The sequence below is a fragment of the Trachemys scripta genome, chromosome 5 (assembly GCF_013100865.1).
Source record: "Trachemys scripta elegans isolate TJP31775 chromosome 5, CAS_Tse_1.0, whole genome shotgun sequence".
NCBI classification, from domain to species: domain Eukaryota; kingdom Metazoa; phylum Chordata; order Testudines; family Emydidae; genus Trachemys; species Trachemys scripta.
In genome coordinates, this window is record NC_048302.1 from 126,007,277 (window position 1) to 126,025,039 (window position 17,763).

General features: G+C 41.7%; 1 protein-coding gene across 3 annotated transcripts in view; it reads right to left on the minus strand.

The window, feature by feature from the left end:
* Positions 1 to 17,155, minus strand: part of IMMT (inner membrane mitochondrial protein) — a 34,804-nt gene extending 17,649 nt beyond the window's left edge. For 2 of the 3 annotated variants that reach the window (XM_034771362.1, XM_034771361.1), the window contains exons 1-7: positions 16,974 to 17,155; positions 9,453 to 9,526; positions 8,423 to 8,612; positions 5,485 to 5,596; positions 4,733 to 4,870; positions 3,567 to 3,674; positions 2,667 to 2,803 (exon numbers count right to left, since the gene is read on the minus strand). In XM_034771362.1, coding sequence (XP_034627253.1) covers positions 2,667 to 2,803; positions 3,567 to 3,674; positions 4,733 to 4,870; positions 5,485 to 5,596; positions 8,423 to 8,612; positions 9,453 to 9,526; positions 16,974 to 17,018 — 804 coding nt within the window. In that variant the 5' untranslated portion in view covers positions 17,019 to 17,155. The remainder of the gene's footprint in view (positions 1 to 2,666; positions 2,804 to 3,566; positions 3,675 to 4,732; positions 4,871 to 5,484; positions 5,597 to 8,422; positions 8,613 to 9,452; positions 9,527 to 16,973) is intronic. The other variant, XM_034771363.1, reaches the window with a different exon arrangement.
* Between the last annotated feature and the right edge of the window lie 608 nt (positions 17,156 to 17,763).

Sequence of the window (17,763 nt, forward strand, 5' to 3'; positions counted from 1 at the left end):
AGCTAATGTACATTCCTTAGCCACAGACATCTCAGTGGATGTAGAGACAGCCCGAAACATTTTTGAGATACAACATATAATATGGCTGCTGAAGTTTTTGGCTTCGTTAAGAGAAACCAGGACTGGTTTGATGAGAATGACCCCAAAACACTCAGTGCATACTACCCATCAAGTCTACATTAAGGATAAGGATTCAGCAGCTAGGAAGGTGGCTCATACCAGACTTTGGCAAATAAAAAAAATCAGCAGTCAGAAAAATAAAGCCATGGAGTTACCATGGGCAGCAGATCACAAAGACCCCCCAAAGCTGTTTTGCTGGCCTTTGTGCTGCATATAGCCTCAGATGCAATGCAATAATCCCTGTCTGCACACTGGACAGCAATCCATTCAACTGACAAAAAAGAAATACTTGTTTGATAAACAAACATTGCAGTTTGGTGCTCAACTGCCCTTCCAACATTTCTGAGAAAGCAATTAATACTATCCCACAGCGCCCTTTAAAAGAAGAGCTTGTACCAGCCCTAACCTGATAGGAGACCATAATAGCAGTCAAGTAGAGGTTACAAGGGAAAGCACCCAGACCAGGTGCCATTCCAGCACAGATCTACAAGCAGGCTGGGTACCATATTGCAAGAGTCGGTGCTACAGGATTTCAAGTATGCCAACATCGTTTATCTTCATATGGGTGATAAGGCAAACTGATAATCATCATGGCATTTCTCTATCTTCTATTGCTGGAAAAAGCCTTGAATGGGTTATACTGAACAGACTTAACACCTATCTTTTGGAAGTTTCTTCCCTGAGTCTCAATGTGGATTTTGGTCTGGACAGGGCACTACGGATATGATCTTCACAGCCCATCAACTTCAGGAAAAGTGACAGGAGAAAAACCATGACCTTCATATGGTGTCCACCAACTTAGCCAAGGCTTTTGATTCTGTAAATCATGAACGACTTTGGAAACTTATTAATCTTTGGATTCTCTTCAAAGTTTTTTTGTGTCATTTGGGGCACAATGGGATGATGGCCAGAGTGGTGGAAAATGGCAAGATATCAGACTCCTTTCTAGTAATCAGTTGCACCAAACAAGGTTCATGATGGCTCCCACACTCTTTTCCATCCTTTTTTCACCTACGCTTATGGATGCATTTCATAACATTGACAGAGGATTATTTATTCATTTCTACATGAATAAATGCTTAATGCTTCCATGCTTGCATAAAAGTGGCAGATTTAGGCGCTTTTATGTGCTAATGACCATGCACTGGTTGCTCACTGGATTGGTGATAGTCAATTTATAACTGATCACTTCACTCATGTAGTTAATTGCTTTGGTTTCACAGTTAGCTGAAAGAAAAATAAAGTACTATACCAACTTGTGCCAGGGGATGCATACAATGCTCCTCAAGTCCATGGAGAAGTTTTGTTACTTAGGGAGCATGCTGTCACAACTAACTATGAGATTACCCATCGCATAGCCAAAGCAAGCTTTGTATTTACAATGTTGTCACACTGCCTATGGAACACTATAAGCATACAAATAAGCACGAAGCTAAACGTTTATCAGGCAGTTGTGCTAACACTTCTATATGGTATCACCGCCATACCAGGAAACTTGATCAGCTCCTTATGTGCTGTCTTCAGTCTGTTTGCTGGGTCAGATAATGACACAAGGTTCCTAAAACAAACTCCTTAATCGTTGTTGGATGTCTGGCATTCAACGCATGTTTATAACAACTCAACTGCATTGGCCTGGGCCCCTTGTTTGTATGGCCAACCCAAGAACACCCAAGGCCATATATTATGGTTAGTCAATGTAAGGCACCCACTCTTATGTTGATCAGTACAAATGGCATAAAGACACACTGAAGTAAAGCTTGAAAACATGCCAGGTTGATCCCAGTAACTGGGAAGCAACATTCCATGACAGAGCAAGGTGGCCGCACATTTGTCATGTTTCTGTTAACCGCTTTGAAGAAAGAGGTATCAGCACCTTATAAGAAAAATATGAACAGTGTAAAGCAAGGATACAATAGCTTGCAGTGGTCACAGACAATTTTTTCCGTCCCACATGCAACTGTGTCTGCGCTTCTCACTTCAGACTGGTCTGCCATATACTTGTTCATTTACAGTGTTTGCTGAATCCTCTGATGTGAGACTACATTATAACACATTCCATATTCACTACTAGACACTACCAAATGAACTTCTATAGCAAGAGAAATCCACTGGAACTATTTTAGCAACAGTAATGGTTTTAACAAAGTGATCTAAAGGGGAGTTATAAGGCTGTTTGATGCCCTTACCACAATATTTAGTGTATTCATTTCCTACACACTTCACATATATTAAATGTTAACTCTCTGAATACCCCTATTGAGCAGGTAAATAAGAACTATCCCTATTTCACAGACAGGGAAACTGAGGAACAAAAGTGCCATTACATGTTAAACCCTCCCCCCTGCAAAAAAATCCAAACAAATATTAAAATGAATTTCACCTGTGATAAACTACAATGAAGACTAGTCAAAATCAGATGGGAGACGCTAGAGATTATTCCCAGGAGAAAAATCAATTATCTGATATTATCTTCAATTGTATGATAAACATTTCTAGATACTTTGGTAGACAAAGTAAGAGCTGCATCAGCATTTTATTCAACTTACCTCAGAAGTATCCATAGCCTCCTTCAGTATCTGAGCATGAGCATTAACAGCTTGTACTGCAGCTTCCTGGGCAGTAATTGCCTGAAGGGTTACTCGAGCAGTACTGCTTAGGGCTCCTTCCAAAGCTGCTGCAAGAGCTGGAGAAATAAACAGTTAAATCACCCTTACCATAATAAAAACACATTTGCATATATATGGGTAACACTAATATCCCCCACTACAGTTTCTCAATTGGCACCACCCAAAAGAATTAGTGAGAATTCCTTAGAATTCCCCGTTTGTGGACTGTGCTGCATCAAGGGCAAGTACAAAGGTTCTCACAAGCCCTGGCACAAATTAAGCACTGAGTAAGATCCCCTGTAATGGACTTTTCCCCTCTGAAGCAGTCTGCTCTCCAACACAGCTCTCTCGTCATTCTTTCCCAGTGGCCCAACACAAATCCCAGTGTGGTTCATGCTGCCCCTGTATTGCTAACTCTGCTACAATAGAATGCCACTTATTCTTACTAATGTAAGACAGGCAGAGGGATCAGACAAGAAGAGAACGGAAAGGGTATGAAAGCAGTCTTATATACACCTCTACCCAGATATAACGCGACCCGATATAACACGAATTCGGATATAACGAGGTAAAGCAGTGCGGAGGGGTGGGGGGAGGGGAGGGCTGCGCCCTCCAGCGGATCAGAGCAAGTTCAATATAACGCGGTTTCACCTATAACACGGTAAGATTTTTTGGCTCCCGAGGACAGCGTTATATCGGGGTAGAGGTGTGCCTACAACACAGTAGCTGCTTCATAAATTATTGTTTGTACACCATCATGTATACATATGGCTATATTGTATATTTACAACAGCGTGAATTCCTATCTATGACAACCAAATAATATCTTAATTTACATACATGAAATCTTCTCTTGTTCCTCTTTGTCTTGCTGTGCAAGACGGGCTGCAACCTCCTCTGGTGGCCGTTCTTTTATGGCAGGGGAGTCTCCACACATATATTCCTCATCTAGGCTCAGAGATGCAGAGGGAAAAACAAGGCTTAGTGAAAAACCAAAATTAGTACCAGGGTTACTTATCAGAGGGACCATTTCCTTTTGAGTCTAATTTGTATTGGTAGCATCACTACCATCATCCAGCAACCTCCTCAAACCTTGTATTTCCAGAGTTGCAAAGTTTAGCCTGAGCTCTCCTTGCAGTCAAAGATAACTGCACAGACACACATAATCAGACTTATTTCTACATTTCTGCCAGCTGTATAAGGATAAACTGAACAAAAAATTGAGATGGAAAGTAATGCTAAGATACAACTGGGAAACGAAACATGGACTGTCATATGGTAAATAGCCATTGTTTTCCACTTCCATTGCTTTGTTAACATGGCTGGGAAGGTCAGCCAAAGCAGTGAAAGGTTAGGAGGGAGCCTATAGAAAGATGGGATGATATAATTTCAATTAGCAGAGTTCAATTCCCCCACTGTTTAGGACCGTTCACACTGCACTATTTCTCCATGCCCCCAAAACACACAGTAAGTGGACAACTGAAAAGTTTTCATACAGGAAGTCTGGAAGAGAGGAGATGAGAATCCAGATCTCCTGACTCCCAGCCCTATGCTGTAACCACAAGACCAAGTTAGCTCTTAATGCTCACGCTAACTCTGAAGTGTTTGTTTACCGTTGGCATATTGACGCTGAGACCTGTTAAATATAATACTAATAACAATCTTTGAAAAAAGGAAATGCTATTATTGCAAAGAAGCCATAGTTGTTCTAATCGGTTTGCCATAGTGTGTTTTAAAGTTTTGTGATTGATGCTTCTGCGCTAAGGCCCTCAATACATAGCTTTCCTGAACTCTGGCAAAGAAACCACCAGATTGGAGGTTGAGTGGGATGTATACAGTTCTGATTTTCCACAAAGCACTAATCAAGCAGAAATCTTTTCACATTATCTAAGGACTTATTAGGCCCAATCCTGCAGTCCTTTATTCACTCAAGTTGGTAAGAGGTCTGCATGCAGAAGGCATGAAGGATTGAGTCATTAGATCTGATTAATAAGTCATTTAAGGACCTGATGCAGCAGGTTTGTGTTTCCCTTCATGGTGTCCTTGTGTGTGATCTTTTTCACCTTTGTCATCCTGCATGCCTGGAGCTGGAATTGACAACGCTTCGCCTGTTGCAGAAATTATCTGAGCTACTTCTGAGCTTGCTGTAAAATAAAAACAACATATACAGTACTATTTGTATAATTTCTGTGTATAACATAGTATAGATATGTTACTATACCTGAATGTTTATGTTGGGAAGAAAGAACATTCCACATGCAGAGCGTGAATAAGCCACCTTCTCCCACAAGGCAAAGATAATACATGGCCGATAACCAGACACTGCTTCCCACTCAGAATTTAACGGAAGGTAGGAATGAAGGACAGGACACTCCCAACTTCTACAAACTGTGTCAGTTTACCCACATTAAGCCCCTTGCAGTTACCAGAAACTTAGAAGACCTAGGAGACAAGTATCCAAGATATTCTTATTGAATCCTGTGTACAAGCCTCAGAATCCAGTTAATTCATGTCTTCAGCTGCATAAAAAGATATCTAGTCACTGGCTGAAAAGTAACCAGAATGCAATCACAGAGCACCCCACCACTGGAACAGAAAAGACCGTTCTTATGTCCTAGAGCAAATATCTTGCTAATGATTACATAACAAATAGTTTTATAATGTAATAAGACAATCTAAAGTGTACCAAAAATAACCATTTTGTTCTTCTCCCCACACTAAATAGCATCTTCATTTTTACACCATTCTGGAAAGTTACCTCCTTTTTCTTCCACTGAAGTTGAAGGAGCTTCTGTCTTACTCTTCTGCGATTTGGTACTGGGCTGTTTGGATTCTTCTACAGAGGAGATTTTTAGTGGACCAGGTTGCATCTTGAAAATCAAATATATATATTTTTAAATCACCACATACTATCAGTCATACAATGAATATTCGAAGAGTCACAGTTCTATTAGATTATAAAGATTTCAGCGTAGGGCCTCTTTTTATATACTGTACAACACCATGTACATTGCTAGCACTTCAAAACAAATAACTCCACCCACCAGGCAGCAGCGGATCAGATTATCTGAATAACCCCAAAATGCTCTTAGAATGTAAAATGGCATTTGCGTTAGCAATTTTCAAGATCAGAGACTTGACCATACAAGACCCTTTGCTATCAGTTTCATATTTTACATGGTAAATTTAGAATTTCACACCCAATTTTTAATTTGAAAGCAGCCTTCAGAATTTTCAGTTCTTTCAAAATGAATTCATTAGTTGTAATTTAAATTTGAACAAAGTTTGATACATATAAGAATTTGAACAGACTGTCTTTATCAAGTACCACCCCATAACATTCAAGGTACCCCAAAGAGCTCTACAAAGCAATTAACTGTATTGATGCAGGCGGTGTACAGACTCTAGATACACTATTCACACACTCACCAAATGGCTCACATGCAGCTCTGGAGACTGGGTTTCCACTATTTCCCAATGGAGAGAACTACATAGTCTGTAAGACCTCACTGACAAAGTTTCTTTCTGATATTCATTACCCCCTACTGATAAATCCTTATACCATATTAAACAAGTCCTCTCCCCTATTGGCACTTATAGTCTTTATATGCTGGTAGACTGTGTCCTCCCTTAGCTGTCACTTGGCCAAGCTATAAATAGTTAGTTTTTTTAAATTTTTCTTCCGGGTTAATCCAGACTATGACCACTTGGAAACAGAGTCAAGGGTCCTCGCTTGGAGGAATTTTCAATTCACTTTTATCACCCTGATTCAAAGCCAACCATCTCCAGGGGAAATGCATCTATTTTGGCAGAAGAGGGGTGACAAACAAGACACGCTCTCCGATTTTTGGTCAGCATCATTCACTGATGTTCTGGATGAATTTAGGGAACTTTTGGCTATTACTGCCAAACCTGACTCCTGTCCTTGATGCATAATAAAATCTAGAAAGGAGACACTGGGTCTGTACTGGTAGAAACTGTCACTCTCTCTTAGTGAGGGCAGGCATCAACAAAGTTTACATTAAGCCCTTGCTCAAGAACCAGCATTTGACATTAAGATCTCACTAATTATCACCCACTCCCTTTTCTGGGTAGGCTACAAAAGTGGTGGTGATGGTGAAAAAAAAACTATGGAAACTCCTGGAGTCTCAGATTTCCTAGATCCTAGGCAATCCACTTTCAGACCAGGATATAGTGGGGGGGAAAAAAAAAAAAAAAAAAAAACACACTTGGCTCATTGGTAGATGACCGAGTGACAACGGATAACAGATAGAGTAATCATGACTGCTTGACTTTTACATCAGGTGCTTTTGATACCATTGACCACAATATGAATTGACATGGCTACAGACTGACAGGAATAGATGAATCAAGTTTGAATGGCTCTTATTTCTCTCACAGGACCCAGAAGTTAATATTGACTGAATGTGCATTTAGTCCAAAGATTCACTCAGGTAGGGCTGCAATATTCTATTCTTTCACCCCCAAGCCTGTCCAGTGTGCAATACAGATCATTAGGGAAAATGAGGCAATTTAGGCTACAATGCCTTTATTAGGCAGATGACAGCCAGTTTTGTTGTCTCCATTTCATCAAATATGGACAAAGCAGTTAATAGGTTTACTCAGCGTCTGGCTGGGATAGAGGGCTTGAATAAGGACAAACCGGCTGAGACTCAACCCAGATAAGAAATAACGTTAGCTAAGATGGGGAAACAACTAAAGTAACTGGGGTAAGTTATATTGTCCTGTTCCATTCAGAGAACATGCTAGGCTCCCTCCCTCCCCCACAAAACTCAGGTTTGCAACCCTGGGGTCTTTCTGGATCCTCACCTGCTTCTGAAAGCTCAGATAGCAGCAGTGGCCAGGAACGCTTTTCATCATCTATGCCTGGCCAGGAGGCCTTTTCTTTCTGATGAAGTAAATGTGAAATTTCTAAAGTTAAAGTCAATAGGAGCTAAGGGCACTCAGCACCTTCCCAAGTCAGGATCGCAGAAAGGGTCTCTCCTGCCTTCTGCAACGTGATGCCAATGGCCTTTCTCAATATGACCTTTATTGCAATACAACATCCAACATGGTGTTCTCTATCACTCTTACCTTTAAAGATTTTAAAGTTTATCTGTTCCCCAAGATGCATGACCTTAAAGTGATTCAGCCTGGACAAATGTATTTCCAGCTCATATTTCTTAACCTCACTACATCCCTATTCAGTACTATTCCTTCTAGCATAATACGAGATGGAAATGTTATCAGTGTGCCGTTTCCCCCCTTTTCCAGGTCATTAATGACCAGACATAATACCTATCCATTTTAGACCTCGCCACTCAAATAAGTAAAAATGGCAAGATTTTACAATCCATGAATCACAATCCATTTGATACTGTGAAACCATATTAAAACCAAAAGGAAGCAGTGCACAAGTAAGCTGCAGGATAAACAACACAGCAGGTGACGTCAGTCAAAAGGTAATTGGTAAGTCAGCAGCACACAATGTCTGAAATATGAAAGGATTTTTATTGTGTATCTATTAAATCTCTCCTTAAAAAAAAAATAAAAATCAGAAATACATACTGACTTCCTAATTACAGTCATGCTGAATTCACAGTTCTGGCCTCTTGTGTATATAGAATCAAAAATATTTAGAATTTGAGAAACAGAGCAAAAGTTTCCTTTGTAAAAAAATTCAAGTGAAAACCTACCGGTTTCTTTGGTATTGGCACATTATAAGGAGCAGGACCAAGTGCCATTTCAAAGAGTTTATCAGCGTATGGGAGGGTCTTCTCTACATTCTCTCGGAAACGTGGATCATAATTAGCATACAGAACAGTTCCACCAACTCCTCCGCCAGCAAACAAGACACTTGCCCCAATAATTTTGCCTGCAGAAACACTAGAGAAAAGAAATAAAGCTGAGAAAGCTTTTATGTATGTCAAACCAGTAGGACAGAAAACTAACAGTCTCGGAGAGGAACACCAAATTGTTGTTATAGATCTGAAAGCCATCCTTTTTAAAATGAAGGCCTATAAGTATTCAATATTCATCACAACTTTTCTAATATATCTAAGCAAACCTAAATATACATAGCAACTAGTTGAATAACTTCAACTTAACTATTCTAATTACTGCAGCTTTCTAAGCCACACAAAGCCTGCCATATTGATATTAAACACAAGGGATAGAAAAGTGTTACAAGCATTTGTGAGCAACTAATGAAGAACACCACAACCATTCATTTGGTTTATCATGCCATCGGGCAACCAGAGACTTTTAGGGCAGCACCTTTCCATTGAGTCTAACTCCACTGACAGCTAATATACTTTAAGGGCCAGCTTTTCAAGAAAGCTCTGTACCTGCAAATGGGGCCAATTTTCTGAAGAGTTCAGTCTGTTTTAAATCTCATCTGCATGAGTCCTCCTTCAGCACTACCAAGTCCCTCAGTACCACACGGGGGCACTGGTTCCAGACTAACACAGAGGCAAGAATGCCACCAACTAACATCGTCTGCAATAATCCACCTTCTCTATAGTGGTTTCCCATCCCAGTGATGACCATTTGACAGCTTTAAATCTGATGCAATCACGCAATAAACTGTTGCTGCAAACCATAAACATATACTTGCAACAAATGTGTAATTGCAAATCCCACGTAAGCGAAAAGGACAACCAAACTCACTCTTGATGAGTCAGATCGGTTAACGTACCAATACCAGCTACAAAACACAATACATACCCAGATTGCCCTGATGTAGCATATCCGCGGCACAGTCTTAATGGACGGAGTGAATATTTACCACACAGGCAATTCTAAGAAGAAAACACAAGAATAAAGTGATGCATATAATTTAGAATATTTTTTAAATTTTCTGCATTTCAACTAATTCCATTTATTCACAAAACAGTCAATCACTACCTCTTAAGTATATTCTGATAATAGGTAGAAGAGGAACAGCTGATATCAAAACAGGGATACGAGATTCTGTTTCTCCCTAATTAATTATTGGGCAGTTTCCCCAAACAATAGATTCCACCCAGAAACTCTTAAAAAAAAAAAAAAAAAAAAAAAAAAAAGTCATTTTGGAGCATCTTCCCTGCATTACTAACATCGTTTTACATTATTAAAACCAAAGCAATTTTGAACAACAACAAAAAAAATCTAAATTTCCTTTCCCATTTATGCTGACTGTTTACGTTTTGCACTTAATTTAGCTTAGACTGTGCAACTGGAGTACACTTTAGGGTACACATACACTGTAATTCAGCAATGACTGAGCGGCAAACACTGACAGGGAATATTTCCTGTTTTCTTTTTCCTGTCTTAGCAGAAACGTGGTTCAGATTTCAAAAAGACTATTGTGAACATCAGGAATTAGCTATGCTAAAATGTCGAACATCCATTTCTGTTGAATATTAAGATTGACGGAAAAGATTGGCTAACCCACTCCAATCCGATAGTAGGGGAAGTCTCTTCCTACTAATGATTCTAGCAAAAGACAGGGGTACGAATTTCTGAAGGAATAGTACAGGACTCCTGGGAAACAAATACACAAACCACAAAGAGAACTTTCCCCGCAGTTAAGCATTTTAGGCAGCAGATAAGTTATGTAATTAAAAGGAGCTTGTTAAGGAAGATAAATTGCTATTTTGGACATTATGCTTTTAATTTAGTTGGGGATTGGTCCTGCTTTGAGCAGGGGGTTGGACTGGATGACCTCCTGAGGTCCCTTCCAACCCTGATATTCTATGATAAATAAAAGGTATAGCAGATCCTATAGCCCAGTTTCCATATTTATTCAAACAGCATACAGAGTTTAAGCAGTAACACAATACACTGAATTCTTATTTCTTATTCTTTCCAGAACTGTAGCCAAAAACTTAACTGCCAACAGAAACATGAGTGCTCAGTGACAGGAAATGCGTGCTTCTTACTCTTGCAAAGCTGGTTTACAAAAACCATCCAGTTGTGGGCAGCACTAAGGTTTTTTTTGGTTCATGATGGGGCAACGAGGAAGCAAGATTTATAAATACAGAAATCAGATAAAACCTATTAGAGTCAATCTTTGCAAATGCAAACTAAGATTTTTTTTTATTTCTTTTAAATGAAAATCTTTTAAAGTATAACTTTTATTGCTTTGTACAAAAATGTCACATCTGCTTCTGACTCACAGTTAGTGGCTCTTTACCACACCCTTTACTCAGTATGAATAAATATGTTTATTCACATAAAATTTGTACTCTGCTATTTGCATTCCTTAATTTTAGGAACATGGTTCTTGGCTACTTGTCAGCACTACTACTACAGAGGATTAATTGGGATTGCTTTTCACTCCTTCTGAAAAAAGAGTTTTTATTATGAGTCACTATTATGAATTTACCATTCAGTTTCCATTTAAACCCTATTTCCGATCCTCTTTTAGGTTTCCCAACAAAAATTTCTTTCAGCCTGAAGCCTCATGTTTAATTTCAAATCAGAGCAGAATTTGTTGAGAACAAAATTGGTGTTAATTAGATATACTATTCTTAAATTACTGGACTTTGGAAAATTAATATCTTTCCAGAGTTCCAAATTCTTTTGTCTATTCATAACTTAATGGCAAGTGCAGAAATTTCATACTAGTTTTATGCAGTAAGCCCCACTGATATCTTGTATATACAAGTTCAAGTTCTTTAATGCTGGAAACTGAATCAGATAACCCAACAGGAATTATAAAGTCTATCAGATGCCCATCAGGAATTATAACCCCTCTAAACACAATGCTGACAGAGTTTAACGGCTGTGAGTGCCACTGGCTATGCTTGAGAAGCTTTAAACCCATAGAGTGCAGAAACATGGGTCCCAGAGCAGTTACTGGCTCAGTGGTCTATGGATCTTAATGTCTGTTCCCCTGTCTAGCACTATTGATTTAATACAAGTAACACGAGACCAGCAGCAGACATGTTTGAGTTATACAAGCATAAAAAGAATTCTCTTACCACTGCTACTTGAAAAAGTAAAAAGAAAGAAAGGTAATGATTTCTTAAAAGTAAGAATATACTGCCTTTAATATTAGTAGACTATTACAATAAAGACAGAAGTCTGTAGAATAAACATTTACAGTGAATTTCCCAGACCAACTTTAGTTTTGTCCCCACATTCTCACCCACGTGACTGACAAGCCACAGACCCCATCACTTTCTGTGCTTTCTTTTTCTGAAGTGAGCTGAAACCCCATGAAACTTCCCAAACCACAGGTCAGAGACCTGACACTTTCAATACCAGTGGTTTGATTTTTAATATTTATAACACTAGAAGTCTGCATGGCACTTTACAGAAATAAAATTTCAATGCAGACCTCAAGATCTCACAATCTAACTCAAACACACCAAATTAAGATAAATGACAAAGAAGGGGAAGGACAAGCATTAAGATAACATGAGCTGTGTTATATTACATTGCAAATGAAGCTGCTAAGTTCTTTTTGGAGTTTTACCCCAGTCTCACTACAGGGAAGGAATAGCGCAGGAGTGGAGGTCATCAGTGGGCACTCAGGCTACAGAAGTGGGATGACAAGGGATTTGAAGGAGGAGACTGAGGATGGTACATTCAGAGGGAGTTTTTGCCAGGTGAAAAAAGGTACAACGCAGAGAGTGGAAGGAGAAAAAAAGGAGCAGTTAGGTATGAACAGTTGGTACAGCACAGTGGAGCCAAAGATTCCAACTTTCACAATGTGCTTATGTGATATGACTGCAAAACCACTGTTCCCACTTCACCTTTCAATATGGATCAAATACTCCATCCTCTAGAGAGGCCAGACACTAGTGACAAGATTTGTCAGTATATATATTTGTTCCTATATTTGCGTAGCAAACAGCTTTTAGGAATCGTGTGAGAGGGAAGGACTTGTTTCTCTTTTTGTGCACCTATGGAAGCACTAGCTTAGACCAGTCATCACGGCTCAGAGCAGTTCTAGATGACAGAGTGGTAAAAATGCTGGCAGTCACTGTATGCTACCACTTCCACAGTAGCAAAATGCAGGAAGAATTTGACAAAATCTCAGTGAAGACAAGGCCTTAAAATGCAACAGTGTATAGAGGGTTGCTAGCAGTTTGGCACATCTGTGGACCTTAAGGAGTTTTGTAAGCAGAGATTGGCCTGTGTGTGGTTTTACATCTCCTATACACTTTTCCTTCTACAGATAAGAACAGGAGGAATTACCTAGAGGTACTCTTGTCCATTTCAATTATTACACCTACATTTATTACAAGCCTAGTTTAGCAATTCATAAAATCATTAGCTAATGCATCATCCCAATATTTCTTTTTTGTGTAATTACTGGAAATATAACTAGTTAGGTCCATGTTCCTTATAAGTATTGACAGTGGAAAGTATATTGGAGGGTTTAATTACTTCATGTTTGTTGCTATTTCCTGCATAAAGAACAAGCAATTATTTCTGAGTTTAAAAGCCAAGATAGCAGAAATGCCTTTTGATGAAGAGTCAAGCTGACAGCCCAGATCCCTCGTGGCAAAGACATTGTAGAAGCATTCTATTTCCTCCTCCTACTGAAGTGCCATCTGTGTGCTACTTATTCCATCTGACATTTTAATTTCCACTTATCCCTTTCTTGGTTTTTTAATCTTGGCTTTCTAACCTCTAAAAGAGCCATTTTGCAGTAGAAGTACTATTTGCCATACATTTCATAAAGAGAAGCTGAGTTAATTTTGAGCTTGAGAAAAGTGCCAGAAAATCAGCTTTATAGGCAACAACAGTGCTCAGGTCTCAGTAGACTGCCAACAATAAGGAAGTGTCTGCATGAGGCTAGTACTCCACTTTAATTCCTTTTGCATGTGCATCTATAAAACAAGGATGTGCTCCTAGAATGTAAAATAGATGCATTTAATAAATAGGAATGAACAAAATCAGACAAGGCAGAACTTAATCCTCCTGATGGCAGAGATGTGTGTATTAAGGACACCTGCCCACAAATTTGAAATCCATCCTCCCATTATTAATGGAAACAGGTGTATCACTTTACATCATCAAGACCATACATTGTCTAAACAGGTCTTGTTTTAAAAGTCTTTAAAAAGAACACAACACAACACAGACAAACTGGACAAAAATGTCCCCATCCTGTGACAGACAAACACTAACCACCATACTCCTCCCAAAGCCACAAGTTTAATTTACATAGGAACACTAGCCCAGATCCACAAAGGTACTCCAGTGCCCAGGTCTCCACTGCAATCCAAAATCTCTGACTGAACCTTGTAGGTGTCTAAACTCACTTCTTCTCTAAGTTTTCATGGTTCAAGTTCTCTTGGTGCCTAAGTGTCTACCTCTAGGCATGCACACTGCTGCCGCAGGTGTCCTGACACCTATCTCCCACTTAAGCGCCAGAGCAATTCATAAACTGGGGGAAGACAGGCAGGCAAACACCTAAAGTTGTGTGAGCTGCCTGATCTGGCAGGTGTGCTCAGAGGCTGCCACCTGGACTGGATCCTATTCAAAATCTGGCAGCAGCAGCCCACCTTATAACTTTTGGCCCAGTGCTTTCAGTACTCACCTGGGATATAGGAGACCCAATTCAATTCCCTCCTCTGCCAGAGGGAGAGAAAGGATTTGAACAGGGGTCTCCCACCTCTCACGAGAGTGCTCTAACCACTAAGCTATGGGATATCCTAATGCAAGGCTCCCATCAATCTCTCCTACTGAAGCTGTTCCATTGTGGGTAAATAATGCAAGAGTGATTGGAGCAGGGGGACTGGACCGGACCCTTGGTCTCCCACCTTCCAGGTTGGTGCCCTAACCACTCTATTAAAACAGCCCCTAGAATTAAAACCATTTGTTTCTAATTTTCAGCTTCTAGCTCCTTTGAGGCCCCAAGTCTTCCAGAAACATAAATAGGAAATAAAAATAAGTGACTCAGTAAAAGATGGAACATTATGATTTTAAAGCTCGGTATGCTGCCTCATTCTACATCTAGCTCCTGCCATCTGAGATAGTCCTTCCTCTCTCTCTCCACCTCTTTGACTTCATCTATTAGAAAGATATTTACTTACAAACTGAGAAAACAGATATGAAGGCCATTGATATACCCCACACACAACTCAGATGCTTTTTTATATAACAATTTTTCAGACCACAGCCACATTTTAGAACTATACTCTAACCCAGATTATTCAAATCTGATAGAGAGTCTCCAAAGATCTTTAAAACAGGAAGGGTCCATGTGTAAAACTCTCAAGAGATGGCTGGCAGTTTCTGGAAGTCTACATTCTAGGACCCCACCCCACAGCTCAAACTTTCCACAAACCTTGATTTAGAGGATGTCAGATGACTTGGCATGCTGAGTTCTTCAACCTTACAGGGCAACAAGAATGCCAGCTGCTGTTGTGGGGCTGGCTAGCTTTAAAGAGATTACACTCCAACTACGAAGCCATCAGGCCTTTTATATTTTGGCTCTTTGGCATTCTCTGTGGTTGGAAAACCTAAACTACACTGAAGTATTGAGTAAAACCCTAAAAGTATATATTTATTAAGTCAGTTATTTAATGTGCTTCTTTAACGAAAAAACACAATATTCCAACAAGGTACTTGAAAATCAGTCCAATCTATAAATACTTACAGTCTTCAGAAGAAAATGTAAAAAACTGCTTTAAAAAGACTTCAAGTTTATAATCTCCAAACATGAGATAAAGTCAAGGTTCCACTTTTTTTTCCTTCAATTGGCTGCTTCTTGGAATGACATCATACACTTCTCTCCTATTCCTCTTTTCTCTGTGACTATCAAAACTGACAAGTCCCACTCATTGAAGGTGGCAGATTCCCTCGTTTGCGGATTGACTTTAAAACTGCTTTTAAAAGCAAAGATGATAAAGCTAGCTGTGTGGATTTCAGCAACATTTAAACTTACTCAAAGTTTGACGTATCAGTGTTAGTCTGGATCTGTAAAAAGTAAGAGAGAGTCTTGTGGCACCTTATAGACTAACAGACGTAATGGAGCATAAGCTTTCGTGGGTGAACACCCACTTCGTCAGACGCATGCCGTGTGTCTGACAAAGTGGGTATTCACCCATGAAAGCTTATGCTCCAATACGTCTGTTAGTCTCAAAGTTTGAAGTATCCCCTTAGCTTCAACCAAAGATAACTCCTTCCCGTTATCATGTTCCCTGTTATTTATGAAACACAAATGTGCTCTGGGGTGTACAGGACAACATGAAAACAGCCCCAGTCCAGCAGAGGTTACAATATAGAAGAAAAATGTTAGAGAGAGTGCACTGGGAAACCAAAACAAGGGATTGCTTTAGGGCAGTTTTAGCATATTGGTTCGTTTGTTGTGGTCATTATAGACGATTTAGAAGGAAATAAGAGAGGGTGAGAGTCTTGTAATCAGAAGAAATTAGAGGAACAAGGTCATGTCCTTCTCTACTGATATAGCCATCTGGGCGCTTTAGAAATAACTATGTGTCCATTTTGCTCCTGTAGCAAGAGACAGCTGTAAGCATTTTTCAACCACCTCTTCGTGTTTATTGCACCTCCTGCTCCCAGACACTGAAACAGCAGCCAGGGAACAACCAAAGCCAGGCTCACGGAGTTCTACCATGTGTGCAGCTGGCAGAGGCCCGCCTCTATGGTAGGGGTGATGCCGAAGGAGACTACAGTCCCCAGCATGCTGCGCCCCAGCCCAGAGCCTTTTAGGAGGGCGGGGCTGCAACTACCACTCCCAGTATACAGCATGGAACTGGGCTCCTCCTGGCTCGAAGAATTTAGTCGTCCGTGACAACGATTAATCCCACAATGCACTGCTCCACCTCAAGACCGTAGACTTCTCCTGAGTAGTCGCCGGCAGGCTACAAACGTTCCCACTTTACGGCGCGTGAGAGCCGTACCGACCCACGAAGACTACAAGGACCATCATGCAGCGCGACTCCCCCTTGCCAGAGTTTGCGCCTCGCATGCCGGGACCCGTAGTCTACCTAGCCAGACCGGGAGAACCGACTGCACCATTCTATTGGCCGTTTCAGCCGTCACTTCATAGACGGGCAGCCAATCAGCCTCTACGTGCGCCCCGTCATTGGGGAAAGCTGAGCAGCGATTAGAGGACGCGACTTCTCCCCGTGTCTCCTGTCGTGCTCATGACCCCGATTCATTCTCTTCGCCGGAAAGTGGCGTAGCGCGACTTATCGAGACAGCCCCCCCCCAGTAGCGCGACCGGCACAGGAGCCGCAACGGCTCCTGCCTTCGCTGCTGGCGCCCCCCTTCCCCGCTCACCTGGGCGGCTGCCGCGGCCCCCGCTCGCTGACAGACTCGCAGCATCTTCGTCCTCAAACGCCAGGCACTGTGCGTGGTAGCCGCGGGGGCAGGCGGGAGTTTGCGGGAAAGTGCCGTGTGCGGTAACTCTCAGCAGGGCCGCTGCCTCCGCCCCCCTCAGCAGTCACACGCACTGCGCAGACGCAACAACCGCCCCTGCCGCGCCGTTGAGGGGCGGAGCCGCTCTGTGAGGAGATGGTGACTGACGGGAGTGGACGCCCAATCAGGCCTCGGAGAATATGCAAATAAATGTCCGCCGAGCCGACATGAGTCACGCATGCGCTATATCGCGCCCAGGCCTCAGGGTGCGGCAGTACTTGGGGTGGTCGCCAATCAGAGGTTGGGGAGCTGGGCGCTGGCCGTAGGCTGGCTGAAAGGGGAAAGTAGCTGTAGGGAAGTGCCTAGGGTTACCATATGTCCAGATTTTCACAGACATCCGACTTTTTGGGCCTCAAATCCCCGTCCGGGGGGGAAATCCCAAAAAGCCGAACATGTCCGGGAAAATAGGGAGGTGCTGGGTCGGGGGTGCGGGGCCGGCAGTGCTGGGCCAGGGGCCAGGGCTGGCGGTGCTGGGTTGGGGGGCCGGGCCGGGGCTGGCGGTGCTGGGTTGGGGGGCCGGGCTGGGGCCAGCGGTGCTGGGCCGGGGGCTGGCCCGGGGGTGCGGGGCCAGGGGTGCTGGCCCGGGGGCCGTAAATGCTGGGCTGGGGCTGGGGGCCGTCAGTGCTGGGGCTGGGGCTGGGGGCCGGCAGTG